Here is a 26876-nt window from a genome sequence, read left to right as displayed (position 1 = left end):
TTGGAGATTTTAGTACCCAAGAATTCAGGAACCTACACTTGAAAAAGTAACTTTGGAGCCACTGCCTCCAGCGGCCTCTGCAGAGATACTCACAGAACATCACAAACACGTCCCTTTCCTTGTCAAACACGACGACGTTGAAGTTCTTCCCAACAAGCTGCTTAACCGGTCCCTGGTCCCAATAATTTGGAATTTCTTCACTGGATAGATGTTTCTAGGAAATAAATTTGAGACATTTCAACAGCCTCCAGAAATTGGTTGGCAGTTGGGGTCCCCACCACAGCTGGAAACAATAGAAAATTTTCTCTTGTTTTCACAGCAGCCTTGGGAAAGCATTTGAAATGCTAAGAAAGGTCATGAGCTAAATGTGCAAACTGGATTGTCCAGGGCACTAGAGTCAGAGGGCTGAGAAAGCAGCAGAGTCCCAAACCAGGGTGGATTCCAGAATTCCGAATACATGATTCTTAGAGTTCTTAGATGAGAGTGGATTTCACATCATTAACATCTGAACTAGTCTATGTCCTTTCTTCCAAAAATATAGCTGTCCTCAATTATCCCAAGAACAAACTGGATCATTTATGTCACCTATAAAATATATATTATACTTTGTTTCCTGCCACCTTTTTCATGCTCATCATTCTTTCCTTACTTTCTTCAGCCACACTGGTCTATTCACTCAAAGGGCTAGCCTTCTGCCCACTTCCTCATTCCCACGCTCCCTTCTCTATCAGAATTATCTCTAACTCAGATTTGTCTTTCAGAATGATCTCAAAGGAAGATTTCCCTGACTCTCCCCCAGACTAGGTCACAGCCCTGCTTTTATAAATTCTCATAATACTTGGTACTTTTCCTATATCACTTATTTATCATTTATATTTATTTTATGGTTATGTGATTAATGTGTCCCTCTCTCAGTGGATGGAATGTCACAAAGGACTTTTCTTCCCTTATCATTGAGTACCACTGAGTACTGGTACATCATAAGACCTCAGTCAATATTGTGAACAAATGAAAAACTGAACTCAGTTCTTGCTTGTCTTTGAAGGAGGCGATGAAAAATCTCAGAACATATATATTTTTTGCAACCATTGTTTTCTGAATATCTCTTGAATTCACACCTTTCTGTCTACACTGCTACTACTCTGGCCAGGTAGCTTTCATCTCTCATCTAGGTCACTGTTATTACAGTGTCCTCTCTTTATCTCCTCCTAATCCTCTTCACACCTTTATTCTCCTAAAAGCAGGCTCTACTTTCACCAGGCAAGTATGGCTTCCCATTGCTCTTAGAATACCAAATCCTTAATATGCTTACAAGTCCTTGCTGTGTGGTCTTTGCCCAACTCACCAGCCTTGGCACCTACAATAGCTTCCCTCATCTCTACCCCCACCTCTGGAAAGGACCTGAAGATTCTTTGTGAGGGAGCATAAAAAGAATGGGGACTGGATGTGAGGGATGGGAAATGGAGAAAATGATGCAGAATTAGCAATGGGCCAGATCAGACTCATGACATCTTATAGGTCAGATGAAAGATACTCCTCTTTGTTCCAAGAACACAAGAGGATGTGCTGGTCCTTGAGAGGAAGACAAACACCTCCTGAGATATAGCCAGCATGAGAAAAAGAGGACAGGCAGACCTCCAAGTAGATCTGCAGATGTGGTGATAGAAAATGAGGGGCCCCTGTCTGAAACCTTCCATTTTCTTAGTGATATATTAGAATACTCACCTCAGACTGAAAGTAGGCATGAGGTTGAGGAGAAATAGAGTCCAAGATTAAGAGAATGAACACATTAAGTGAAATTTCTATAAATGTCAGAACATGTCTAAGAGCCCACAGGAGGTTTGGTTTCTGACTCCATGAAGCCAGCCTGCCTCAGGGTGATGTTCTTTTTCTCCAGGATTGGCCTGGAATCAATGGGAAAGTTAAATGGGTTCAACTGGAGTTGTGATTTTGCCTGAGAAATGCTACGGGATGTAGAGGAGGTGGAAGGTGAAAGGGAGGGAGGAGTTAAGGGAATCATCATCAGAGCGATGGACATGGAGTCCAAGTCAACAAAGGAGGGCACTAAAGGGTTTATGAAATGAGATCAGGAGACTGGAGCCACAAAAAGGGTAAGGGAATGTAGCCATGTGGCTACTAGAGAAGGCAACTGAGGGGACAGGAAGGGAGAAATCAGGCTTTCAGAGAGGCTGCCACTTCTAGAGTATGGAAATAAGAGCAGGTGGCTGAGAGGGCATGGATACACCATTGCTGGAGAAGAGATGAGGGTTTGAGATATTGACATCTTTGTAAATGAGGATGGAATAGGGGTGGAGGACGTGTCTGCAGCCTCAGATAGTGAAAGAGAAGTGATCATGACAGCCATGGGAGGCCGGAGCTGGTGGTCTAAAGTCCAAAGGCATGGAATCTAAAGAATTTGGAGTTTTTAAAAGCAGAAGGAGGAGAAATGGTTTAGAAGTGGCATGGAGGACACCAGCCTTATCAACTGGTGTGTGATAATACTGTACATAAAAGAAAAATCAGCTTTCATTTGAGAAGGCTGCAGAGGAAGCAGTGTTTGTGGGGGGGGGGGGGGGTGGACAGAAGTAGAGGGAGCCCTCCGAAATAAGGTGATCATACATTCCTGTTTGCCTGGAGTGTCCCAGTTTATTCCTGCCATTTAGATTACTTCCAAAGAATGCTCCCATTACCCTCGAAAGTATCCGCATTTGGAAAAATAAATAATGTGATCACCTAACACAGCAGAGAGTAACTCAGAAGGGTGGTTGAGGATATAGAAAGAGCTAAATAAAAAGCAGGTGGTTATATAATGGGGCAACATAGTGTTTGTAGCCCTCTTTTTGAAGCCTCTCCTCCTTAGTCCCTAAAGTCTTTGAGGTTAAGTTCTGGTTGCTCCATATATGCCACCCCGTCTTCTCCCCTAAGCAAGCATCTACCCTGTGCCCAAGTAAATCTTTCACTTTAGAGTCTGAAAGAAGAATAAGAACCTACTTTAAGAGGATGCCAGGCTGGGAGTGCTTATTTCAATTGGAGATTCCTATAGAGAAAATGTCTTAATTTTAAGAGTAACGAATTAATGGTGGAATTATAAAGTCAGGAGATATCAAAAGTTGAATAGATTTGAGATGGAGAGATGCGGGTATTTCATCACAAGAACAGTAAGACTGACCTTTCCATTCGGATGACCAAAGCCAGCAGAAGGACAGAAAAAGAATTATTTTGAGGACCTCCCTGGTGGCACAGTGGATAAGAATCTGCCTGCCAATGCAGGGGACATGGGTTCGATCCCTGGTCAAGGAAGATTCCATATGCTTCAGGGCAACTAAGGTTGTGCACCACAACTACTGAATCCAAGCTTGCCTAGAACCTATGTTGGGAAGTAGGAGGAGCCAACACAATGAGAAGTCCGAGCATCACAAGGAAGAGTAGCCACCGCTCACTGCAACTAGAAAAAGCCTAAGCGAAGCAATGAAGACCCAGCACAGCCAAAAGAGAATTATTTTGAGGTTCTGAATAATCGTTACCCAAGGACTGGCTTACCTTAGCCTTTCTATTCAGGAAGCTCTGGCCGAATTTCTGGAGGTTTTCATAGGTTATTTCCTCGAAAGGCATTTTGTACCTTGCATCGGAGCTTAAGTTTAGGATTTGGATACATGGGACATCGACCTCTGTGATCTGGAAGTATTTGAAGACACGTCTATTTCTGGGCACATCTGTATCCACAAGGATGAAAAGGATCTGCCAAATCAAATGAAACCCATGTCTGTCTGGACTGGAGGTATGGACAGGGCGAGGGAGAGAAACTGCGGGAAGCTATGGGAGGACGCTTGTAGTGGTAGTAGTTTGAGTCGCTCAGTCGTGTCTGACTCTTTGTAACCCCATGGACTATAGCCCATCAGGTTCCTCTGTCCATGGAATTCTCCAGGCAAGAATACTGGAGTGGGTAGCCATTCCCTTCTTCGGGGGATCTTCCTGACCCAGAGATTGAATCCGAGTCCCCTGCACTGCAGGCAAATTCTTGACTGTCTGAGCCACCAAGGAAGCCCGGCAAGGCACTTAATGAAATGTAAATAGCAGCATCTATGGAGCCTCTCTGTAAAGGCTCCTGTTCATCAGGTGCAGTCCTGAACTCCACTGCATAGACAGGCATTAGCTGTCATCCTGGTTTCATCATCCTTGTGCAAGACAGCATTCATACAACTGCAGGAAATCAGGAGATCCTGAGCTTTCATCTCAATTCCTTCGGCAAAACAGTAATGTCCCCTCTATGTGCTACAGTTTCTTATCTGTAAAGTGATAATTATAATAGTATCTACCCTGCAGGGTTGCTGTGAGAATGAAAAGGCTGCATATAAAAGGCTTAGTTCAGTGACTGGGAGGTAGAAAATTGCTCAGTACATGTCAACTCATTATTATTCTAAATTATTCTTTCATCTAGGAAACTCATAAGTCATTCAAGCATGCATTCTACACCTATTTGTAGAGTGGCTACTAGGAATTTTACTAAGTACTGGGGATACAAGGTAGACAAAATTCATGCCTTCATGGATCTCACGTTCTAGTGGAGAAGACAGGCAAGAAATGAGTAAAGAAATTAATCAATTAGATAGCAATGAGTGAGTGCCAACTGGATAATGAGACAGGGCACTGTGAGAGAGGACTGCACAGATAGGATGACATAGGGGCTCAATATTTTGTAAGAAGGTCAGGAAGCATATCTGAGGAGGTGACATTTGAGCTTGGACCTGAGTGATGAGTAACTAGTCAGGGATCACTTATTTAAGCAGTGAAAACTGTTACTGAAAAGGCCTGAGTGGAGGGACGGGGAATGCTTAGAGTGTTCTAGAACAGAGGGTGTGGCTACAGCACCATGAGGGAGAGAGTCATGGGAGATGGTGAGAGATAAGGTCAGATCCACAGTGAGGAGCCGAGGGTTGATATGAAAGAGATGAGAAGTTGCTGAGGATAATAAGCCAGAGTGTGACATGGTGATAATTTTAAAAGGCCACTCTGGTTGTAGATAAGAAGAAAGTGTGGAAGAAGGAGACCATTTAGAGGCTCTTGAAGACCCTGGATTTGGACACTCTCAGGTCATTCATGATTCAAAATATTAAGAGTCCTACTGTGTGTCAGACAGTCTTCCAGGTGCTGGGGAGAGAGTGAAAAACAAAGTAGACATATTAAAACCATGTATATTTTCAATAGACATTTGTTAGAGGAGAACAAGATAAGGGGCATGACCTGTTGGAATAGTATTTATCCAACTGTATAACTTTGCCTCGAAAATGGAGCACAATCAATAAATGACATTCAACAAGCTTGCTAAATGGGATAAAGGCAATCAACAACCTCAATCTTTTGATATACACCAAAATAAATTCCATCTAGATTAAAGAGATAAATTAAAAAATTAATCTAGAAGAATTATGGCTAAGCAATTATGCTTCCCTGGTGGCTCAGTGGTAAAGAATCCGCCTGATGATTCAGGAGATGTGCATTTGATCCCTGGGTGAGGAAGATTCCCCTGGAGAAGAAAATGGCAACCTACTCTAGTATTCTTGCTGGGGAGCTCATGGACAGAAAAGCCTGGAGGGCTACAGTCCACGGGGTCACAAGAGAGTCAGACATGACTTAGCAACTTGTTGTTCAGTAACTCAATCATGTACAACTCTTTGCCACCCCATGGACTGCAGCATGCCAGACTTCTCTGTCCTTACCATCACCTGGAGTTTGCTTAAACTCACATCCGTTTAGTCAGTCACACCATTCAACGATTTCATCCTCTGTCATTGCCTTTTCCTCCTGCCATCAATCATTCCCAGCATCAAGGTCTTTTCAATGAATCTATAAATCAGCCTTTTGCATCATGTGGCCAGAGTATTGGAGCTTCAGTTTCAGCATCAGTCCTTCCAATGAATATTTAGGGTTGAGTTCATTTAGGATTGACTGGTTTGATCTCCTTGCTGTTCAAGGGACTCTCAAGAGTCTTCTCCAACAACACCACAGTTCAAAAGTATCAATTCTTCGGTGCTCAGCCTTTTTTATTGTCCAGCTCTCACATCCATACATGACTACAGGAAAAACCATAGCTTTGGACCTTTGTCAGCAAAGTGATGTCTCTGCTTTTTAATACACTGTCTAGGTTTGTCATTGCTTTTCTTCCAAGGAGCAAGTGTCTGTTAGTTTCATGGCTGTAGTCACTATCCACAGTGATTTTGGAGCCCAGAAAATAAAGTCTGTCACTGTTTCCATTGTTTCCCCATCTATTTGCCATGATGGGACCAGATGCCATGATCTTAGTTTTCTGAATGTTGAGTTGTAAGCTAGCTTTTCCACTCTCCTCTTTCAACCTTCATCAAGAGGCTCTTTAATTCCTCTTCACTTTCTTCCATAAGGGTGGTGTCATCTGTGTATATGAGGTTATTGATATTTCTCCTGGCAATCTTGAATCCAGCTTGTGCTTTATCCAGCCTGGCATTTCTCATGATGTACTCTCTCTGCATGTAAGTTAAATAAGCAGGGTGACAATATACAGCCTTGACATACCCCTTTCCTGATTTTGAACTGGTCAGTTGTTCCATGTACAGTTCTAACTGTTGCTCCTTGACCTACATACAAGTATCTCAAGAGGTAGGTCAGGTGGTCTGGTATTCCCATCTCTTTAAGAATTTTCCAGTTTGTTGAGATCTACATATAGCATAATTAGCATAATTAAGCAGGAATAGATGTTTTTCTGGAACTCTCTTGCTCTTTCTATGATCCAGAGGATGTTGGCAGTTTGATCTCTGGTATGTCTGCCTTTTCTAAATCCAGCTTGAACATCTGGAAGTTCTCGGTTCACATATTGTTGAAATCTACCTTGAAGGATTTTGAGCATTACTTTACTAGTATGTGAAATGAGTGCCATTATGCAACAGTTTGAACATTCTTTGGTATTGCCCTTCTTTGGGATTGGAATGAAAACTGACCTTTTCCAGTCCTGTGGCCACTGCTGAGTTTTCCAAATTTGCTGGCATGTTGAGTGCAGCACTTTCAAAGCATCATCTTTTAGGATTTGAAATAGCTCTACTGGCATTCCATCACTTCCTCTAGCTTTGTTCACAGTGATGCTTCCTAAGGCCCACTTGACTTTGCACTCCAGCTTGTCTGGCTCTAGGTGAGTGATCACACCATCATGGTTATCTGGGTCATTAAGATCTTTTTTGCATAGGTCTTGTGTATTCTTGCCACCTCTTCTGTCGTCTGCTTCTGTTAGGTCCATACCATTTCTGTCCTTTATTGTGTCTATCTTTGCATGAAATGTTCCTTTGGTATCTATATTCTTGAAGAGATCGCTAGTCTTTCCCATTCTATTGTTTTCCTCTTTTTTTTTTTTTTTTTTTTTGCATTGTTCACTTAAGAAAGCTTTCTTCTCTTTCCCTGCTATTCTCTGAAACTCTGCATTCAGATGGGTATATTTTCTTTTTCTGCTTTGTCTTTCACTTCTCATAGTGACTGCTGCTGCTGCTAAGTCACTTCAGTTGTGTCCAACTCTGTGCAAACCCATAGACGGCAGCCCACCAGGCTCTGCCGTCCCTGGGATTCTCCAGGCAAGAGCACTGGAGTGGGTTGCCATTGTCTTCTCCAATGCATAGCAACAACAAATTGACCATTATAACAAAAATAGAAGGAAAGCAATCAGATTGTAATCAATTTAATTACATCAACAATCTAGGTTAAAATTGAATAAACCAGGAACGTATTGCTTCCCAGGTTGTGCAAGGGATAAAGAACCCACCTGCCAATGCAGGAGACATAAGACAGGCAGGTTGGACCCGTGGGTTGGAAAGATTCCCTGGAGAAGTAACTGGCAAACCACTCCAGTATTCTTGCCTGGGAAATTCCATGGACAGGGGAGCCTGGAGGGCGCTGCAGTCCATGGGGTCACAATGAGTAGGACACAATGAGCACACACACACACACACACACACACACACACACACACACACACATACAGAGGAATGCATTTACAACAGATGTTTTTGTAATTAGAACAACTTTCCTGGAGAATAATAAGGTGGGATGTAGCATGGTCTTTAAATATGTTGGTGCATAGTGGCTTTATTATGTGTTCATTTGCATCTTCAAAGTTTTTAATTGTTTTGTTTAAATTTCAGAATAATTTTCTTACCTTACTTATTATAAAAATAAAGAGAAAAAGGAAGTAAATAGCCTCCATAATCCAGACAGTGGTAACTACATAAATATGGATATAATACTTAGGAAACACTGATGTGTTTCTAATGATAATAATAAAAGTAAGCACTGTTTAGTGTACATTTGCTCATTGCTTTACATGAAGCACTTCTAATTCTAATTCCCCATTTTTCACTGACAGTGACTGAGACTGAGAGATTATACTCATCTAAGATAAAATCACTTGTTAACAGGAAGAGAATTTGCACCGAAGCCTGTTGATGCTGAATCCTAGAACCCCAGCAACTACAGTCTGTACTGCTTCACATCTTCAGGCTTTTCACAGTCCCTGACCTAGGTCTTGCCTTCCCCTCTCCTCCAGGCCAAATTCTAGCCACAGTGCAGTCACCCACTCTTAGCAGAGCCTGGTCCATCAAAAAAGCAGCCAAAACAATCATGTTACCATAGTAGACTTCTCAAAAAGATGAGGGAAGAAAAAGCAAAGCTTTGGTGAGAAAGAAAGAGACACTGGGCAGGAAGAAGACTGCAAATCAGGAGAGTGGTATGCAAACGAATATGCCAATTCTTCTTAGATTCATTTACAATCAGCAAAGCAGATGGATGGCATCAGGGTCTACAGGACTTTGATTTCTATCCAAAGAACCCTAAAAAGCAGTGGCAACTTCCACAAACCTTGTTTTGGAATATCTTCGATGCCAACTTGTAATGCTGCATTATTACACGAAATGACTCAGAGCTTTTGGAGACAAAGAGCAACATGTGATTCAGGATGTTCAATTCGTAAATCAGATCCCTATTCTGAAATTAAAAAGAAAACAAGTCATTCTGTGCACACAGCTACCGCAGCTACCCTCCTCCTGAGACCCTTTGCTCACTGACCTCAGTGTTGTATTCAATAACAAGATCTGTGAGTTGTTCTTTTATAAGTTTATTGAGGATTTGTTTGTTGACATTGTCATTAATAAGCTCCTGGCGGTTCACAATTCTTCCCTTGGATGAAAGAAGAAAAACATTAGAGGGCAGTAGCATCCATGACATAACCACTTAATAAATGTAAATAGCACGATTTTCCCCTTGGATAAAAGGGAAACACCATGTTAACAGGTGTGACATATAATCTAGATACTTAATAAATATAGACATCTGAGCAGACTAACCTGAGGGTGGAATATGGATATGGGGAAGCCATGAAAATCTCCAGTCTACAGAGCAGGGAGTATAGCTGACTGACAGCCCCATCTGCCTTGCTCTGAAATCTCATCAATGTATTTGTGCTGATGCTGAGCAGTTTTTCACACACTGCTCCTAACCAATGAATTTTTCAAGGGTACTAAGGCAAGCCCATTTCTGGGAGATGCAGGACTTTTCTTATGGAGGACTTTGTTGAACTTTCTTAGGACTGCACTGCAACCAAAGACTTCCATTTCACCTTCCTTCCTTCCAAGGGTCAGATCTGCATGATGGTCTGATAAGTTTCCCCAGCCCCCTCTCTGTTTTCCTTCACAGGCATTTCCCCTAATTTTTGCATGACTAATCCTGCGTGATGACTGCTTCTCAGAAGGACCTGGATTAACACAGGAAATTACATAAATTCTCTGTAGCACAGGATCAAAGTCCGTGGGAGAGGAGAAAAAAGTAGCTATCTCCTTATTTCTCTCTACTCCATCTCCTTCTCTATATCTATACCAATTCCAGCCTCTAGTCCAAATATATTCCCTGGGCTCCTACAATAGTTTCCTAATAGTCTTTCAACTTATCCCTCTGCTTCCCTTCAATCTGTCCCCTAAACTTCAGCCAGAGTGATGTTGTTAAACTACGACTCTTTCTTAAACATAAGCCTTATTGTCCTCTTGATAAGGCCTACACTCTTGTCTGGTCATAGTAATAGTTAACTAATACTAATTAAACTCATGGAGAGCTCAAGTTGTACCAGCCACAGTTCTAAACATGTTGTATATATTAACTCATTTAATCCTCATAACATCTCATTGAGCCATATATTATTATTTTGCCCATTTTACAATTGAGAAAATTGAGGCACAGAGGAGTGAAATGTCTTGCCCACGGTTGCTAAACTAAGCTAAGCTAAGCTAAGACATGGAGCCAAAATTCCAGCTCAGGCAATCTGACTCTAGTGCCCATGTTCTTAACCGTTAACATAGACCAAATCTCTCCTAAATGCAATGCCAAGTTTGCTGTTTTTTTTTTTTTTTTTTTGAATTCTGGAGCTCAAGTTTAATGGTATCAAATGCCTGCCTTTATTTGATTTTGTGACCTGCTTTGTTCTGCAGAGGGTTTCCCTGGTAGCTCAGCTTGTAAAGAATCTGCCTGCAATGCAGGAGACCTGGGTTTGATCCCTGGGTTGGGAAGATCCCCTGGAGAAGGGTGTGGCCTCCCACTCCAGTGTTCTGGCTTGGAGAATTCCATGGACTGTATAGTCCATGGGGTTCAAAGAGTTGGACATGACTGAGTAACCTTCACTTGTTCCTCAGAATTTAACATTTTTTTGAATGGTCCGAATTTATCAGTGGTTTCTTTTCATATTTTCTATGGTTTCTGTCATGCTTCATAAAGGGACTCTTCCCCTCCCTCCAAGGTTAGAAAGCAAATTCTCCTATGGCATCTTCTAGTCTTTCCACAGTTTTATTATATTTTTAAATCAGGGATCAGTGTGAAATTTAATTTGGTGGTAGAAATGACTTATGGATTTAGCTTTCGGTTTTTTCAAATGGCTACCCAATTCTCTCAGTGCTAGTCACTGAATGACATAGTCTGCCTACTAGTCTAAAACATCATCTTTATTAAATACTAAATTTCAGTATGCATTTGGATCTACTTCTGGATTCTATGTTGTCCATTCAAAAACACAAATCAGGTTATTTTATTCTCTAGTTTGGAATTTTTCAGACTTCCATGGGCCTAAGTAAAACACAATGGCTCACAGTCTTCCCTATGAGAAGTCAACCAGCATCTGGATCATTTCATCTACTTCCTGTGTGGCTTTGAGCAAGTAACCTAACCTCTCTGAGCCATGTCTTCAAGTAACATGTTATTCAAGTTATTATAAGGATTTAGCAACATCCCCTGGATCATGGAAAAAGCAAGAGAGTTCCAGAAAAACATCTATTTCTGCTTTATTGACTATGCCAAAGCCTTTGACTGTGTGGATCACAATCAACTGTGGAAAATTCTGAAAGAGATGGGCATACCAGACCACCTGACCTGCCTCTTGAGAAAACTATATGCAGGTCAGGAAGCAACAGTTAGAACTGGACATGGAACAACAGACTGGTTCCAAAAAGGAAAAGGAGTACATCAAGGCTGTATATTGTCATTCTGCTTATTTAACTTCTATGCAGAGTACATCATGAGAAATGCTGGACTGGAAGAAACACAAGCTGGAATCAAGATTGCCGGGAGAAATATCAATAACCTCAGATATGCAGATGACACCACCCTTATGGCAGAAAGTGAAGAGGAACTAAAAAGACTCTTCATGAAAGTGAAAGAGGAGAGTGAAAAAGTTGGCTTAAAGCTCAACATTCAGAAAACGAAGATCATGGGCTCTGGTCCCATCACTTCATGGGAAATAGATGGGGAAACAGTGGAAACAGTGTCAGACTTTATTTTTCTGGGCTCCAAAATCACTACAGATGGTGATTGCAGCCATGAAATTAAAAGACACTTACTCCTTGGGAGAAAAGTTATGACCAACCTAGACAGCATATTCAAAAGCAGAGACATTACTTTGCTGACTAAGGTCCGTCTAGTCAAGGCTATGGTTTTTCCAGTAGTCATGTATGGATGTGAGAGTTGGACTGTGAAGAAGGCTGAGTGCCAAAGAATTGATGCTTTTGAACTGTGGTGTTGGAGAAGATTCTTGAGAGTCCCTTGGACTGCAAGGAGATCCAACCAGTCCATTCTGAAGGAGATCAACCCTGGGATTTCTTTGGAAGGAATGATGCTAAAGCTGAAACTCCAGTACTTTGGCCACCTCATGCGAAGAGTTGACTCATTGGAAAAGACTTTGATGCTGGGAGGGATTGGGGGAGGGGTTGGGGGCAGGAGGAGAAGGGGACGACAGAGGATGAGATGGCTGGATGGCATCACTGACTCGATGGACGTGAGTCTGAGTGAACTCCGGGAGTTGGTGATGGAGAGGGAGGCCTGGTGTGCTGCGATTCGTGGGATCGCAAAGAGTCGAACACGACTGAGCAACTGAACTGAACTGAACTGAACTGAAGGAGGGAATAATGCGTATTCCAGGAACCAAACTACAGAGTCTAAAGTAACACTTCAGTAGAATTCTCTGAGATGATGGATTTGCTCTGTAAATCAATGATATTAAATATAGTTGCCACTATCTACTAATAGCTAGTTTGATTGAAGAACTAAAATTTTATTGTTAAAGTAAATAGTCACATGTGACTGGTGGTTGCTGTATTGAACAGCTCAGATCTAGATCCCAGAGAGGGAGAGGAGGGAAGTTTGTAATAGAGGTTAGACTGTGGAAAGCCTTGTGGCCCTCATCAAGGACTCATATTTATCCTAAAAATTATAGGAAGCTATTAAAGGGCTTTCAATTAGAAGGAGGAAAATAACCATCAGATTTTAATTTTGAAGGTATCTCTTGAGAGGACAAGATAAAATGTGGTAGACCCATTGATGTATATTGCACTAAGCTGTGGGATATGAATGGTCACTTGATCTATGATGGTAGCAGTAGAAAGAAGTAGATAGATTCATGGAATATTTTAAATTTAAAAATCAGTGGGATTGGACTGATGGATTGGTTAGCAGGGATGGAAAAGAGGAAGGTGTTAGGATGATGCCGAGGTGTTCTGATTTTGTTTACAGAGGAGTTGGGAGTGATGGTGACATCTCACGATGAGAGGATCGCATTTCCCTATGATTCATGATGCTGAACGTTTGTATTGTGTTCATGTGCCCTGTGTGTGTCTTCTTTGACAAAAATGCCTAACTGAGAAGATAATAAGAGAAAGGTTTTCGAACTTCACTTTTCTTCAGTGACTGCTGGGTGGAATAAATGTTTCTGCTATTCACAAAAAGAGAGAGAAAATACTAGAAGAGGATTTGGAACGGAGATCATGACTTAGGCTTGACCATGTTGAGACATCTGGTGATGGATTTAAAGGTCTGGAGATTAGAGAAGTCTGGCTGGAGATGGAGATTTGTAAATCATGGGTATATGGATTGATGGGGAAGCTTGGATGAACCAGAAGCAAATGCAGGGCAGAAGACTGAGCCTTAATTAATGGCATTTACTGGTTAAGGAAAGGAGGAGCTCCCAGTGGGAAATGGCTGGAAAGGTCAGAGAGACGTCTAGAGACTGGTTTCCCAGAAACCAGCTAGTCAATGCCACTTAGTTCACAAGTGCAGAACCAGAATTTATACCCAAAGCGCATGCATGGTTCATTGTTTTGAACCAGAGACCCATCACTAGCAATAAAACCCAAGTCTTACCTTTTTGAACACTATAACACTGTCAAGGGTGACATGGTAACGCCCAATGGAATGTCTAATCGATATCGCTCCAAATGTTAGCTCTGGAAAGTCTTTGATCATTTCGTAGAACAACTCTGCTACTTCTTCCTCTAAGTCCTATTTGGGGAGAGATGTTTGATGAGGCTTCGACAGAAAGCAAAATGCCTGGCAATTTTAAGGACAGGGTGAAAATGGTGACTAACTCATCTCTTCATCTTTCCAAGTTCTGTGGTTTTGGTAGGCTACCTAAATCCACCTTCATGGATGTTTCATACCCAGAATACTTCCATGGCTATGCTGCTGCTGCTGCTGCTACTAAGTCACGTCAGTCATGTCCAACTCTGTGTGACCCCATAGACAGTAGCCCACCAGGCTCCTCTGTCCCTGGGATTCTCCAGGCAAGAATACTGGAGTGAGTTTCCATTTCCTTCTCCAATGCATGAAAGTGAAAAGTGAAACTGAAGCCGCTCAGTCGTGTCCAACACTTCGTGACCCCATAGACTGCAGCCTACCAGGCTCCTCCATCCATGGGATTCTCCAGGCAAGAGTACTGGAGTGGGTTGTCATTGCCTTCTCCTCTATGGCTATGACTAAGGTCAAAATAGGCAAATACACAGAGATAAATAGAATTGATAAACTTGACCTTTTCCAAGTATGAGAGTGAAGGATCTACTAACATAGTTGTTGAGACTTTTTATTAATAATTTAGTTCTTAAATGGACTTGCCTATTGGCTCAGATGGTAAAGAATCTGCCTGCAAGGTGGGAGACCTGGTTTCAATCCCTGGGTTGGGAAGATCCCCTGGAGGAGGGTATGGCAACCTACTCCAATATTCTTGCCTGGAGAAACCCCATGGAGGAGCCTGGCAGGCTACAGTCACTGGGGCTGCAAAGAGTTGGACACAACTGAGCAGCTAAGCACACATGCACACGCAGTCCTTAATTGCTTTCAGAAGAGGCCATTGATTTGATCACGTGTAGTAGCAGATATGAACTTCATATTAAGATATGGTTGTAGTTTCAGCCTTCATTCTTTAGCTTGAAAGAAAACTGTGGCCAGAAACCATGTCAAAATGTAATACGGGAGAGAAAAAAGTACAAATTCTCCCCATGTGTAAGTATAACCCCAAAGTTCTGATTTCTGCTCAGAAAAAGGGAGGAGTCATCAAAGTTACAGGAAAAGAGCAAAGATGTATAAGAAACTCATTCTCCAAAAGCAAGGGCAATTTGAAAATCATTTATTAGTCATTGATGTTCTAAGTGGACCTCAAAAAGATCAGTTATACTATCAAAATTAGTTCAAAATATATTAATCTCTTCTCCTTTCTCCCCATTACTGTCTGCCTTTGTAGTTAGCTCCTCCTGCCATTTCAGCTTCCACTTTTTCTTTATTTTTTATCCTTCCAGTTTTCTCAGAAAACCAGTCATTGAAAAGGAAGAATGGGCATGGAATTAACCTAAATGGAAGACCTCTCTTCACCCCACGCACCCTCCCAGACATAGGAAACCTTAGCAACTGAGAAGCCACCTCCCACCTCTTGAATGCAGTACCTGGAAGAAACCGACGATGACCAAGGGCCTGGAATTCACAAACTCTGCTATCTCATTGCTGTCAGAGAACAGAAATGCTTTCTGGCTAATTTGTCTTCTCAACCAAACAACCAAGGCAGTAGATTCAACCACTCCTGGAGAGAGAGGTACAATTAAATGGATCCCACAGAACTTTCCTCTTGAACTGGAGCAAGGCCTATCTTCCCCAAGTTAAATGAGTAGAAACCTCTTGCCTTAGATTCCCACCCCTTGAAAGCCAAGGTCAATTCTTCCTCTCTTCCTCAATCTGAGCCCCAAGGATGTAAATTTTAATAACAACTAAACTTTACCAAACTCTTACCAAGGACCAGGCACTGTGCTGAGCATTTTGCATATATTACGTCTCCATAGTAGCCCTATGGGATACATATTGAGGTTTCAACTTGCTATTGGCCACTCCACTGGTGAACCTGGGAATCAAACCCAGGAGAAAGCATGCCCAGCCGTGTTTTCTTATTCACTGTTCAAAGTGAAAGGAAGATGGATTTATTTTTTAAAACATACTGCTGCTGCTGCTAAGTCACTTCAAAAAATTTAAAAGGTAAATAAAAAGACCAGCTAATTCTGCACCCTTAGGAAAATTCCACTATCTCCCTGTGTCTCCCATTCATTAGCTGAGACATGGATGTCCTCTAAGGTCATCTATCCTGACTTCCATTTCTCAGCTATCATATGGGAAATGCCAAGCATACAGAAAGCTTCTAAAATTGAGACACATCTACCATATCTGGGATATATAATAGTGTGCCAAAATGTACACAAGGCTGCAAATGGACTGTGCTTGCTAGGATCATCGATGTTATATGATGGCAAGTAATTAAAATATTTTCTGTCAAAGACTATTATCAAATAGAATGGATCATTTAAAATGAATTTATGAGCTAGAGCAATGTTAGTTGTGAGTAGCTTTGTATGACATAAAAAAGCCTTTATTCCTTCTCTCACGACTGATTCCTTCACTCATTCATTCATTTGATAAGTATGCATTGGAGTGCCATGTTAGAATGCTGTGTTTGGTCCTGGGGATAAAATGGTGAACAGAAATAAGACCTTGCCTCTGCTATGCAGCTTTCATTCTGTTGAGGAAGATAATTGTCAAATAACTGCACAAACAAGTATGTAATGACACCCAAAGTTAGCATTAAAAAGCAAAATTCTGTGGACCAGTAGAAAAGATACATGACCTACACTGTGAAGTTGAGGAGGAAATCCTGGAGGAAATCACTTATGAGCTGAAAATTGAAGGATACATAGGAGTTAACAGGAAGTAGCTAGAGAAGGAAAGGCAGAGAAAAGGCCTTTGTGCAAAGACCCTGTGGCAGGACAAATTGCAGCCTGGGGCTTGAGGAATGCACAATGAGTCGCTAAACTGTCTGAAAAGGACATTATTGTTAAATTGATTGGAAAGGGCACTGTCTTTACTTACCTTTACTAAGAATATTAGGCCTTTAAAAAATTTCTAATTAAGTATGTTTACGTGGAGAAAGGTACACAAATTAATATACAGTTTGATGAATTTTCATAAAATGAACAAACATGTGTAAATACCACCCAGATAAAGAAATAGAAAATTATCAGCCCCTTAGAAGTCCCCATGTGCCCCCTCCCAGCCTCTACCCTGCTCTCACCTAGAGGTAACTAGAAGTAACAGTTACCCTAGCTTCTAACAGCTTGTTCTTGAACTGCATATAAACAGAGTCATACAGCATGTGTTTGAGGATCTGGCTTCATTACACTTGTGAGATTCCTCCATGTTGTACTTTCAGATTCATTCCCACTCCTGTGTAGCACTCTGTTGTGTGGATATTCTATGACTTATTTATTCATTCCTTATTAATGGGCATTTGGTTTGTTTACAGTTTGGGGCTACTAAGAATTAATTCTTGGGCATGTCTCTAGGGGCACATTATATGCACTTCTGTTGGGAACATGCCCAAGAGAAGAATTTCTGGTCATGGGGACACAATGTCCAGCTTCAGTAGATACAAATTAGGCCATTAAAAAAGTCACGGTGAGTCAGGCCTCTGAAGGTTCATAGGAGGACGATGCGGTGGTCTCAAGGGACAGAGTGGGTGGGGAGGCATCATGCCATCCTCAGACCATGGTTTGACTCACAGCAGTCATCCCCCACCCCCAAACCCAGATACCAGCCCAACGTCGAGATTCTATTTTCACAGTGGTCCAAGCCATCTTTAAGGAAGAAAGAGGCACACATTATGAAAACAAACCCTTTCTCCTAAAGGCTTTGCCTGAAAAAATTATTTTTTTTTTTAATGACCTGAAAGAAATTAGCTTACACATTCTGAAAATGCCAAAAAAAGGTGAATAAAATCCCTCCAAATGAGGTTGCATTTCAGGTCATCAGAACCATTGCTCTGATTTCCCTCTGTGCTACCCTCTCCCTGTGCCCACACTCCAGTCATGCCCTTGTCTTCCAGTACACCAGGCATGGCATCCACCAGTTCCTCTGCCTGGGCTATCCTTTCCTCTCAGCCCTCAAGTGCATCTCATCTTGCTTATTTAATCCTGTTTGGTCTTTTTCTGCTCTCCTTTCAATCATTCTCTATAGTATGACCAGACTCTATTTCTGAAGTTATGAGTTTTTCCTAACTTTCTCAGTAGCTCCTGAGGGATAACAGAATATGCCACCTCAAATTCTACTACTTTGGCGTATTATTTTGAATTAAAGGTACTTGAGAAACACCTGTGCAAAAAAGATGTTCTGACTCTTCTTTATCCCTCTGAAAGCAGGAAATAAATCTCCCATGTGGCAGTACCCTCCCAACACCAGCAGGGTAGATGACATCCTTATTACAACTCATAGGGATTTAAGGTCAAGAAGGCTATACAAACAAACCTGGTTACTTCCTCACTAATTTTCTACCCCAAGTCCCGACCCCTTTTTTCTTGTCAATTCTTCACAACTTTGTTTCTTTGTCTAAAAGGTATAAAATCTGCCTGCTTTGATCACTTCTTTTTAGCCTCATATCTTTGGGACTCCTGTACATATGAAATTAATTTTTCTTTCATTAATCTCTCTTATGTCAATTTAATTATTAGACCCCCCAAAGAACCTAGAAGGGAAGAAAGGAAAAGTTTTCCTCCATACATCTTGTAATGTTTGGTTCACATTAGGTGTTCAGGAAATCATGGCATGAATGAACAAGGTGAATGAATCATTAGATAACTCTGTTTGAGGGAACTTGATCTTGAACCCTCCGCTCTGGGACGGATGGACTCCACCTGGCCCCCTGGGCCCCATGGGACTGAGATAGTGCTGAGCCTGGCAAACAGTTTGTTTCTGAGTGTCGGGCACTGTCCCTGCTATGCAGGTGCCTGTCCTGTTGCTCGGCTCTGAGCCAGAGGACACAGTGACAACTGAGGTGTGAATGCCGTGCCAATAATTAACTGGGGCCACCGCCCTGCTGCATATTTCCAGGCACAAGCTGTGAATGCATCATTAATTGAGGGCCTGGAGGCAGTCTGAGTCTCCCTCCCTCAAAGGAGATGGTCAAAGCCAAGTCTCCCACCATCAGTCCTTGGAGACCAGAGGAGAACCTGAACTTGACTCAACAAGGCTTAAAACCAACCTGCATCTGAGGGAAATTTTCATAGACGTCACAGTGTAGGAGGCCCGTAAAATACCATCACCTGCTTGGCTCAGGGAAGTCCTATCAAGTGGCAGAATTGGCACAAGTCATTCTTTTTAGGAAGTGATAGATCAAGGCTGCCTCAAGTTTTCACAGCTAGTGCTCATCCTAAAATCTGGGCCCTGACTCCATCCCAGTATTCCATTGTCTCTTTCCATGGTTGAGGGTCATACTGAGGAAGAAGGAGATGGTTAAGCCTAGTACAAATAAAAGCTGGCTTCTTTACTCCAAGTGTGCTGCAGTGGGGACCTTCTAATACCACCCCATTCAAACACAAAATATGCATTAAAAACCTAAGCATTCCAGGCCCTGGACTAGGGTCAGAAAAGTAATAGTTTGAGGATAATAATAACCACATTGATGCTTTAAACTGTGGTTTTGGAGAAGACTCTTGAGAGTCCGTTGGACTGCAAGATCAAACCAGTCAATCCTAAAGGAAATCAACCCCGAATATTCATTGGAAGGACTGATGCTCAAGTTGAAGCTCCATCACTTTGGCCACCTGGTGCGAAGAGCCAAGTTATTAGAAAAGACCCTGATGAGGGTAAAGATTGAAAGCAGGAGGAGAAGGAGATGACCAAGGAGGAGATGTTTAGATGGCATCGCTGACTCAATGGACATGAGTTTGAGCAAGCTCTGGGAGTTGGTGATGGACAGGGGAGCCTGGTGTAGTGTAGTCCATGGGGTCACAGAATCAGACATGACTGAGTGATTGAACAACAACAATAATAACCACATCTGCCATTTACTTAGAGGACAGAACAATGTGCAGGAAGGAGCAATCAACTACAGCCCATGGGCCAAATCTGACCAGCCATCTAATTTCAGAAGTTATTTTTATTGGGACAGAGCCACATCTGTTTGTTTGTGTATGGCTCCTTTTTCAGAGCATCAGCAGAGTTAAATTGTTTCAACAGAGATTGGCTTGTAAAGTTTGAAGTATTTACTTTCTGATCCTTTAGAGAAAATATTTGTGAATCTCACTGCTTATTAGCTGCGGAGCCTTGAGAGTTATTCCACTCTCTGCACCTCAGTTTCCCCACCTGTAAAAGCACCTCCTAAACTGTGTCATAATATCTGAGAAGGGCCTAGAACAGTATCTGTAACACAGTAAATGCTTCAGACATGTGCACTTATCTTTCTTCCCAGGAACCCTCAGAGGTAGATTTCTTTGCCATTCACACTTTACAGATGAAGAAATCAGAATTCAATGGGAGGAAGTGGCTGCTCCTCAGGTACATAGTGAGGATTTGAAGTCATAGTGTCCACCAGTTCTGGTAGCCTTTTCAGAGACCCCAGGAGAGGAGGTGAGATTGGATTCTGTCCTGTGCTCTCAGGTGAGAGGTAAGATCTTTGAGGAGGAAGGACAGATACTGTGGGACCGCAGAAACAGGACAGGCGCCGTGACACAGGCAATCAGAGGAGACTTCCTGGAGGAGGTGATGGTGATGCTTCCTGAATGATGAGGAGGTTCCAGGCACTGGCTCCCAACACAAAGAGGGCTCGGACAGTCTGGAACTTGCTATGCTGCAACCCTTTTACCCTTAAGTGGAGTTGGACCTCACCTGTCCTTTAGGATGTGAGGGTATCCCAAGAGCCTGAGTAACTCCATGAGCAGATATGTACTTTGACAAAGTAACTTCAAGCTTTTATATTTTTCACAGCCCTCCCTTGAACAAACACATCACAAAGGGCTCCTCACTTAGGTCAGTGTGTAGCCATTGAGAGTTATAAGAAGCAGCAGTCTTTATCCTTTCTCTCCTTTCCTTTCTCCTCATCTCTTTCTCTTCTTACTCCCTCACACACCACCCTCCTACAAACCAGCTGGGAGGAGGCTCCAAGTTTTTTATGCAATCTGCCCTGAGGCAGGCTCTTCTGCAAGTCTGGACTGTGTATCTCAAACTCTCTTTGTGTCCGTTCTGAGAGCTGCAAGGCAGCCTGCAGCCCCCGCACATGGTGGCCCTCTCCACTCCACCCCTTTGTTTCTTGCAACCACTCTCAAATAGGATTTTTGCAAACATGCTAAATGCTGGGCCCTGCAAAAGACAGGCTCAGTTTTCTGTGATTCAATCATTCAACATACACAATGGAAACATTCTACTAATAAAGGAAGGCATTTCTGTGTTCATCAGTTCTATTCCATCCATCTATCCATTCATCTACTCATTCAGTTCAGTTCAGTTGCTAAGTCATGTCCGACTCTGCAACCCCATGAACCGCAGCACACCAGGCCTCCCATCCAATACCTACTCCTGGAATCTACCTAAACTCATGTCCATTGAGTCAGTGATGCCATCCAAACATCTCATCCTCTGTCATGCCCTTCTTCTCCTGCCCTCAATCTTTCCCAGCATCAGTTCAGTTCAGTTCAGTCACTCAGTTGTGTCCGACTCTTTGCAACCCCATGAACCGCAGCACGCCAGGCCTCCCTGTCCATCACCAACTCCCAGAGTCCACCCAAACCCGTGTCCATTGAGTCAGTGATGCCATCCAACCATCTCATCCTCTGTCGTCCCCTTCTCCTCCTGCCTTCAATCTTTTAATTTCATGGCTGCAGTCACCATCTGCGGTAATTTTGGAGCCCAACAAAATAAAGTCTGTCACTATTTCCATTGTTTCCCCATCTATTTGCCATGAAGTGATGGGACCAGATGCCATGATCTTAGTTTTCTGAAGGTTGAGTTTTAAGCCAAATTTTTCACTCTTCTCTTTCAATTTCATCAAGAGGCTCTTTAGTTCTTCTTCACTTTCTGCCATTATGATGGTATCATCTGCATATTTGAGGTTATTGATATTTCTCCCAGCAATATTGATTCCAGCTTGTGCTTCATCCAGCCTGGCATTTTGCATGATGTACTTTTCTGGGAGAAATATCAATAACCTCAGATATGCAGATGATACCACCCTTATGGCAGAAAGTGAAGAGGAACTAAAAAGCCTCTTGATGAAATTGAAAGAGGAGAGCGAAAAAGTTGGCTTAAAGCTTAACATTCAGAAAACGAAGATCATGGCATCTGGGTCCCATTACTTCATGGGGAATAGATGGAGAAACAGTGGAAACAGTGTCAGACTTTATTTTTGGGGGCTCCCAAATCCCTGAAGATGGTGACTGCAGCCATGAAATTAAAAGATGCTTACTCCTTGGAAGGAAAGTTATGACCAACCTAGATAGCATATTCAAAAGCAAAGACATTACTTTGCCAACAAAGGTCCGTCTAGTCAAAGCTATGGTTTTCCCAGTGGTCATGTATGGATGTGAGAGTTGGACTATGAAGAAAGCTGAGCACCAAGGAATTGATGCTTTTGAAGTGTGGTGTTGGAGAAGACTCTTGGGAGTCCCTTGGACTGCAAGGCGATCCAACCAGTCCATCCTAAAGGAAATCAGTCCTGGGTGTTCATTGGAAGGACTGATGTTGAAGCTGAAACTCCAATACTTTGGCCACCTCATGTGAAGAGTTGACTCACTGGAAAAGACCCTGATGCTGGGAGGGATTGGGACAGGAGGAGAAGGATATGACAGAGGATGAGATGGCTGGATGGCATCACCGACTTGATGGACATAGTTTGAGTAAACTCCGGGAGTTGGGGATTGACAGGGAGGCCTGGCATGCTGTGATTCATAGGGTTGCAAAGGGTCAGACACGACTGAGCGACTGAACTGAACTGAATTCTGCATATACGTTAAATAAGCAGGGTGACTATATGCAGCCTTAACGTACTCTTCTCCCATTTTGGAACCAGTTTGTTGTTCCGTGTCCAGTTCTAACTGTTGCTTCCTGACCTGCACTCAGGTTTCTCAGGAGGCAGGTAACGTGGTCTGTTACTCCCATCTCTTTCAGAATTTTCCAATTTGTTGTGATCCACACAGTCAAAGTAGATATTTTTCTGGAACTCTCTTGCTTTTTCAATGATCTAACAGATGTTGGCAATTTAATCTCTGGTTCCTCTGCCTTTTCTAAATCCAGCTTGAACATCTGGAAGTTCTCGGTTCATGTATTGTTGAAACCTGGTTTGGAGAATTCTGAGCATTACTTTGCAAGTGTGTGAGATGAGTGCAATTATGCGGTAGTTTGAGCATTCTTTGGCATTGCCTTTGTTTGGGATTGGAATAAAAACTGACCTTTTCCAGTCCTGTGGCCACTGCAGAGTTTTCCAAATTTGCTGGCATATTGAGTGCAGCACTTTCACAGCATCATCTTTCAGGATTTGAAATAGCTCAACTGGAATTCCATCACCTCCGCTAGCTTTGTTCGTAGTGATGCTTCCTAAAGCCCATTTGACTTCACATTCCAGGATGTCTGGTTCTAGGTGAGTGATCACTCCATAGTGGTTATCTGGGTCATGAAGATCTTTTTTGTATACTTCTTCTGTGTATTCTTGCCACTTCTTAATAACTTCTGCTTCTGTTAGATCCATATAATTTCTGTCCTTTATTGTGCCCATCTTTGCATAAAATGTTCCCTTGGTTTCTCTAATTTTCTTGAAGAGATTTCTAGTCTTCCCATTCTGTTTTTTTCCCTCTGTTTCTTTACTTTTTTCACTTAGGAAGGCTTTCTTGTTTCTCCTTACTATTCTTTGGAACTGTGCATTCAAATGAATATATCTTTCCTTTTTCCCCTTTACCTTTAGCTTCTCCGTATATTTAACACTTTTCAAAAATTATGACCTACTATGTGTCACACTGAGGCACAAAATTTTTCAAAATTTCTTCTTAAAAATTATGACCTACTATGTGTCACACTGAGGCACAAAATTTTTCAAAATTCCCCAACATTAAGATAGGGCTTGAGGGATTTCCCAGATGGTCCAGGGGCTAAGACTCTGTGTTCCTAATATGGGAAGCCTGGGTTCAATCCCTGGTCAGGGAACTAGATTCCACATGCCACAGCTAAGACCCAGTGCAGCCAAATAAATAAAAATAAATGAATATTTTTAAGAGATTGGGCTTGACACATGTTAGGTTCTCAATAGAAAGGTATGGAATAAGTGGGTCAATGGATTAATGAAATGGGTGGTAACAGAAGCTTTAGCTTCTAGTTTAGTAGCCACCCTGTCCCATACTCATCTTGTTCTATCACCTTCCAGTCTCCCTTTTGATCAGTCAGTGCTTCCTTTGCCTGAGACCCCATCAAGATCATTCTAAAGTGGAAGAGTGCAGTGGGAGTGGGCAGTTAGGTAAGCTGGGAACTCACTCTCTGGTCTTTTTAGTTTAGAAACCATGTACCTCACTGTGCCATCTCGTGTGTCTCCAGGGCCCACCAGCTCAGATATGGTGGAGGTAACTACATGGCCACCAAAATCCATTTTTGTCCTTATGGTCATAGAGCAGGGCCATATTTCCCAGCCTTTCAGTTCGGTGGAGCCACATAACAGAATTCAGGTCAATTGGATGAGACTAGAAGTGATATTCACCACCACCAGGTCTGGGCTATGGACTCCACTGGTGGCACTCCTCTGCCTCCCAGCACTGACCTCTGGCCAGACACAGAGGGAACTGCCAGAGAATCAGAGGTCCTAGGGGAGGACAGTGCCACAGGCTGAGAGGGACTTGGATCCTTGAAAGATTGTGTGGACCAGAAGCCCCACACCAACCTTGGCTACAACTGGGTTCGGTGCAAGCCAGACATAAACTTGTAATTCTGTTAAGCCACTGAAATGCAGGTTTTTTGTGTTTCCATAGTTAGCATTCCTTTGATTGACACACAAATACCATTACCTTGGCAGCTGATGGGCTGTGATCTGTTGCCCTCAAAAAACAGCTTCAACTCTGGGGCCTTCTTGACATCAAACTCCTTCTGAAGTTCCTTCTCAACTGTGATGTCCACTTTGCCAAACCCAATCCCATTCTTGCCTTTGCCCATGATCTCCACGGCTTTGCCCAGCTCCTCAGCTAAGCTCCTGGACTGCTTTGAGGATGGGTTATCTGAAAGAGCAAATAGAAGACAGAACTCACTAGAACCTCTCCTCCATCCCATCTCACAAGGAGGAGGCTTTGTTAAGTTTAAGCCTTTGTTAAGGCTTTTTTTTTTTTTTTTTAATTTAAGGCCTGCTTAACTCCTGGGTTTTTCTCATGCTCCACTGCTAATGAGTATATTCAGAAATGTGACAAATATCACAGTTCATGAAGCTGATCAGTTTGGGAAATATGCATCAGGTTTGTTTTGGGTTCAGCAACACTGGAAACAATACAACTTTGGGCAATTTAATTTCTCAAAGGTCCACGTGCCTCATCAATAAAGTGGGAAAACAGTGGCTGCTTTGTGAAGCTGAGTCAAAAGATTTAACAATCAATTATATAGTGCTTATTACTTTTGAAGAGGTTTATGTGGATTAACCCACCGAATCCTCCTAGTACCCCTATGGGGTGTGTGTGTGTGTGTGTGTTAGTTGCTCTCAGTCATGTCTGACTCTTTGCAACCCCATGGACTGTAGCCCCCTCTGTCCATGTAATTCTCCGGGCAAGAATACTGGGGTAGGTTGCTATTTCCTTCTCCAGGGGATCTTCCCAACCCAGGGATCAAACCTGGGTCTCTCCCATTCCAGGCAGATTCTTTACCATCTGAGCCACCAGAGAAGCCTCTATGGAGTAGGTATGGCTATCATTATCTCACTGTGATAGAGGGGAAAACTGTTGCATAATTGAAATGATTCATTTGCCCAAAGTTACACGGCAATAGGAGGTGTAGCAGGGTGGGACTCACTCATTCTGGCTTGGGTGCTTGCTCTCTAACCTCCACTGAGCCTGTCCTTAGCATCAGGCCTGGCACTTGGTCAGTATATAATGCCTTCTTATTAATACTGTTATTATGGTAAAAATGTCTATCAGAAATCATAGTAGAGGGAGAGAGTGAGGAGGGAGGTGAGAGGAGAGAAAAAGGGAGAGAAGTGTGTGGGTGGGGCATGGAGAGAGAGGGAGAATGAGCACCATCTGGTGGAAATTCCTGGAGCTAACAGGACAGATTCTGCACCTGCATTTGCCCTGTGTCTGCATGTCATATGGCAGGGGACATGCTTGTGAAAAGGAGGCCAGATGTGAGAAGGGTAAGGGGGTGGGGAGAGGTTATAATGACCCCCTACCAACCCAGCTCATCTCCTTGGTCCAGAGTGTTGAAGAGACCTGACACTGTTGATCAAGATTCCTTGGCCTCTCACATTGCCGGGCAGTGGGCTGGAAGTAGACGTGAGGGGCCCTTTTCTGGAAAGAGCCCCGGGGGACTAGCATGTGATCCCAGCAGCAGTAGAAGACTTCCTGGCCTAAATGGGAGGGGCTAAAAGGCAATCACATTTGTCTCTCTTCCTCCTGATAATGTTGTGAGACTGTAGGCCCCTCGCTGGTTCTCACAGCCCAGTGTCTGCAGCAGGTGGGTTGAGCCAGGGTAGGGGGTCATTGATTCCCTTTTAAGCCAGAATGCTTTATCTTTCTCAAACTCCCTTGTCCATCTGGAGCACTTGAAACCAGTGCAAGTCATTTCCACTGCCATGGGCAAGTTCTAAGTACAAGAGAGAGGGCTTTTGTAAAGCAAAACCCAGAAAGCCAGGCCTGGGACAACTGGCACATGCCCCATTGCCAGTCAGCACACTGCTCTGGTGATGGAACCCAGATATGAATGATCACATTCATTAAACTCTCAATCAATGGACACGAAGTGTGACTTTTCACCTCCCTTGTAGATCAGTGCCTCTCCACTGCCTGCTCTGTCACCAGCATTGCCTTCGATACCCCATCTTCACCACCAGCAGGGGTGGCCTGTTGCCAGCAGCTCTGGCCTGCAGGCCTCTCCTCTGGCTTCCTCACAGATTTGGCCATGCCTGGCTCAGGGCTGCTGATTGACATAGCATCCAAATCTGAGTTTCTAAGCTTGGGACAAGGGAAACACTTGGAATGATTGTCCAAACAGTGGAGTTTTTGAGGTTCCACACATAGCCCAGTGCTTTT

At 42.8% G+C, this 26876-nt stretch overlaps 1 protein-coding gene across 1 annotated transcript in view; it reads right to left on the bottom strand.

Annotated features, from left to right (window-relative positions):
* The window catches only part of PDILT (protein disulfide isomerase like, testis expressed), a 46113-nt gene that overhangs the window by 6999 nt on the left and 12238 nt on the right, over window positions 1-26876 (bottom strand). The window contains exons 2-8 of the mRNA XM_052636223.1: window positions 24657-24863; window positions 15252-15385; window positions 13681-13818; window positions 9076-9186; window positions 8869-8994; window positions 3541-3738; window positions 94-214 (exon numbers count right to left, since the gene is read on the bottom strand). Coding sequence (XP_052492183.1) covers window positions 94-214; window positions 3541-3738; window positions 8869-8994; window positions 9076-9186; window positions 13681-13818; window positions 15252-15385; window positions 24657-24863 — 1035 coding nt within the window. The remainder of the gene's footprint in view (window positions 1-93; window positions 215-3540; window positions 3739-8868; window positions 8995-9075; window positions 9187-13680; window positions 13819-15251; window positions 15386-24656; window positions 24864-26876) is intronic.

The sequence above is a fragment of the Budorcas taxicolor genome, chromosome 2, assembly GCF_023091745.1.
Source record: "Budorcas taxicolor isolate Tak-1 chromosome 2, Takin1.1, whole genome shotgun sequence".
Lineage (NCBI taxonomy): Eukaryota > Metazoa > Chordata > Mammalia > Artiodactyla > Bovidae > Budorcas > Budorcas taxicolor.
Note: the sequence above shows the minus strand (reverse complement) of the source record. Positions and strands in the feature narration are given on the sequence as shown.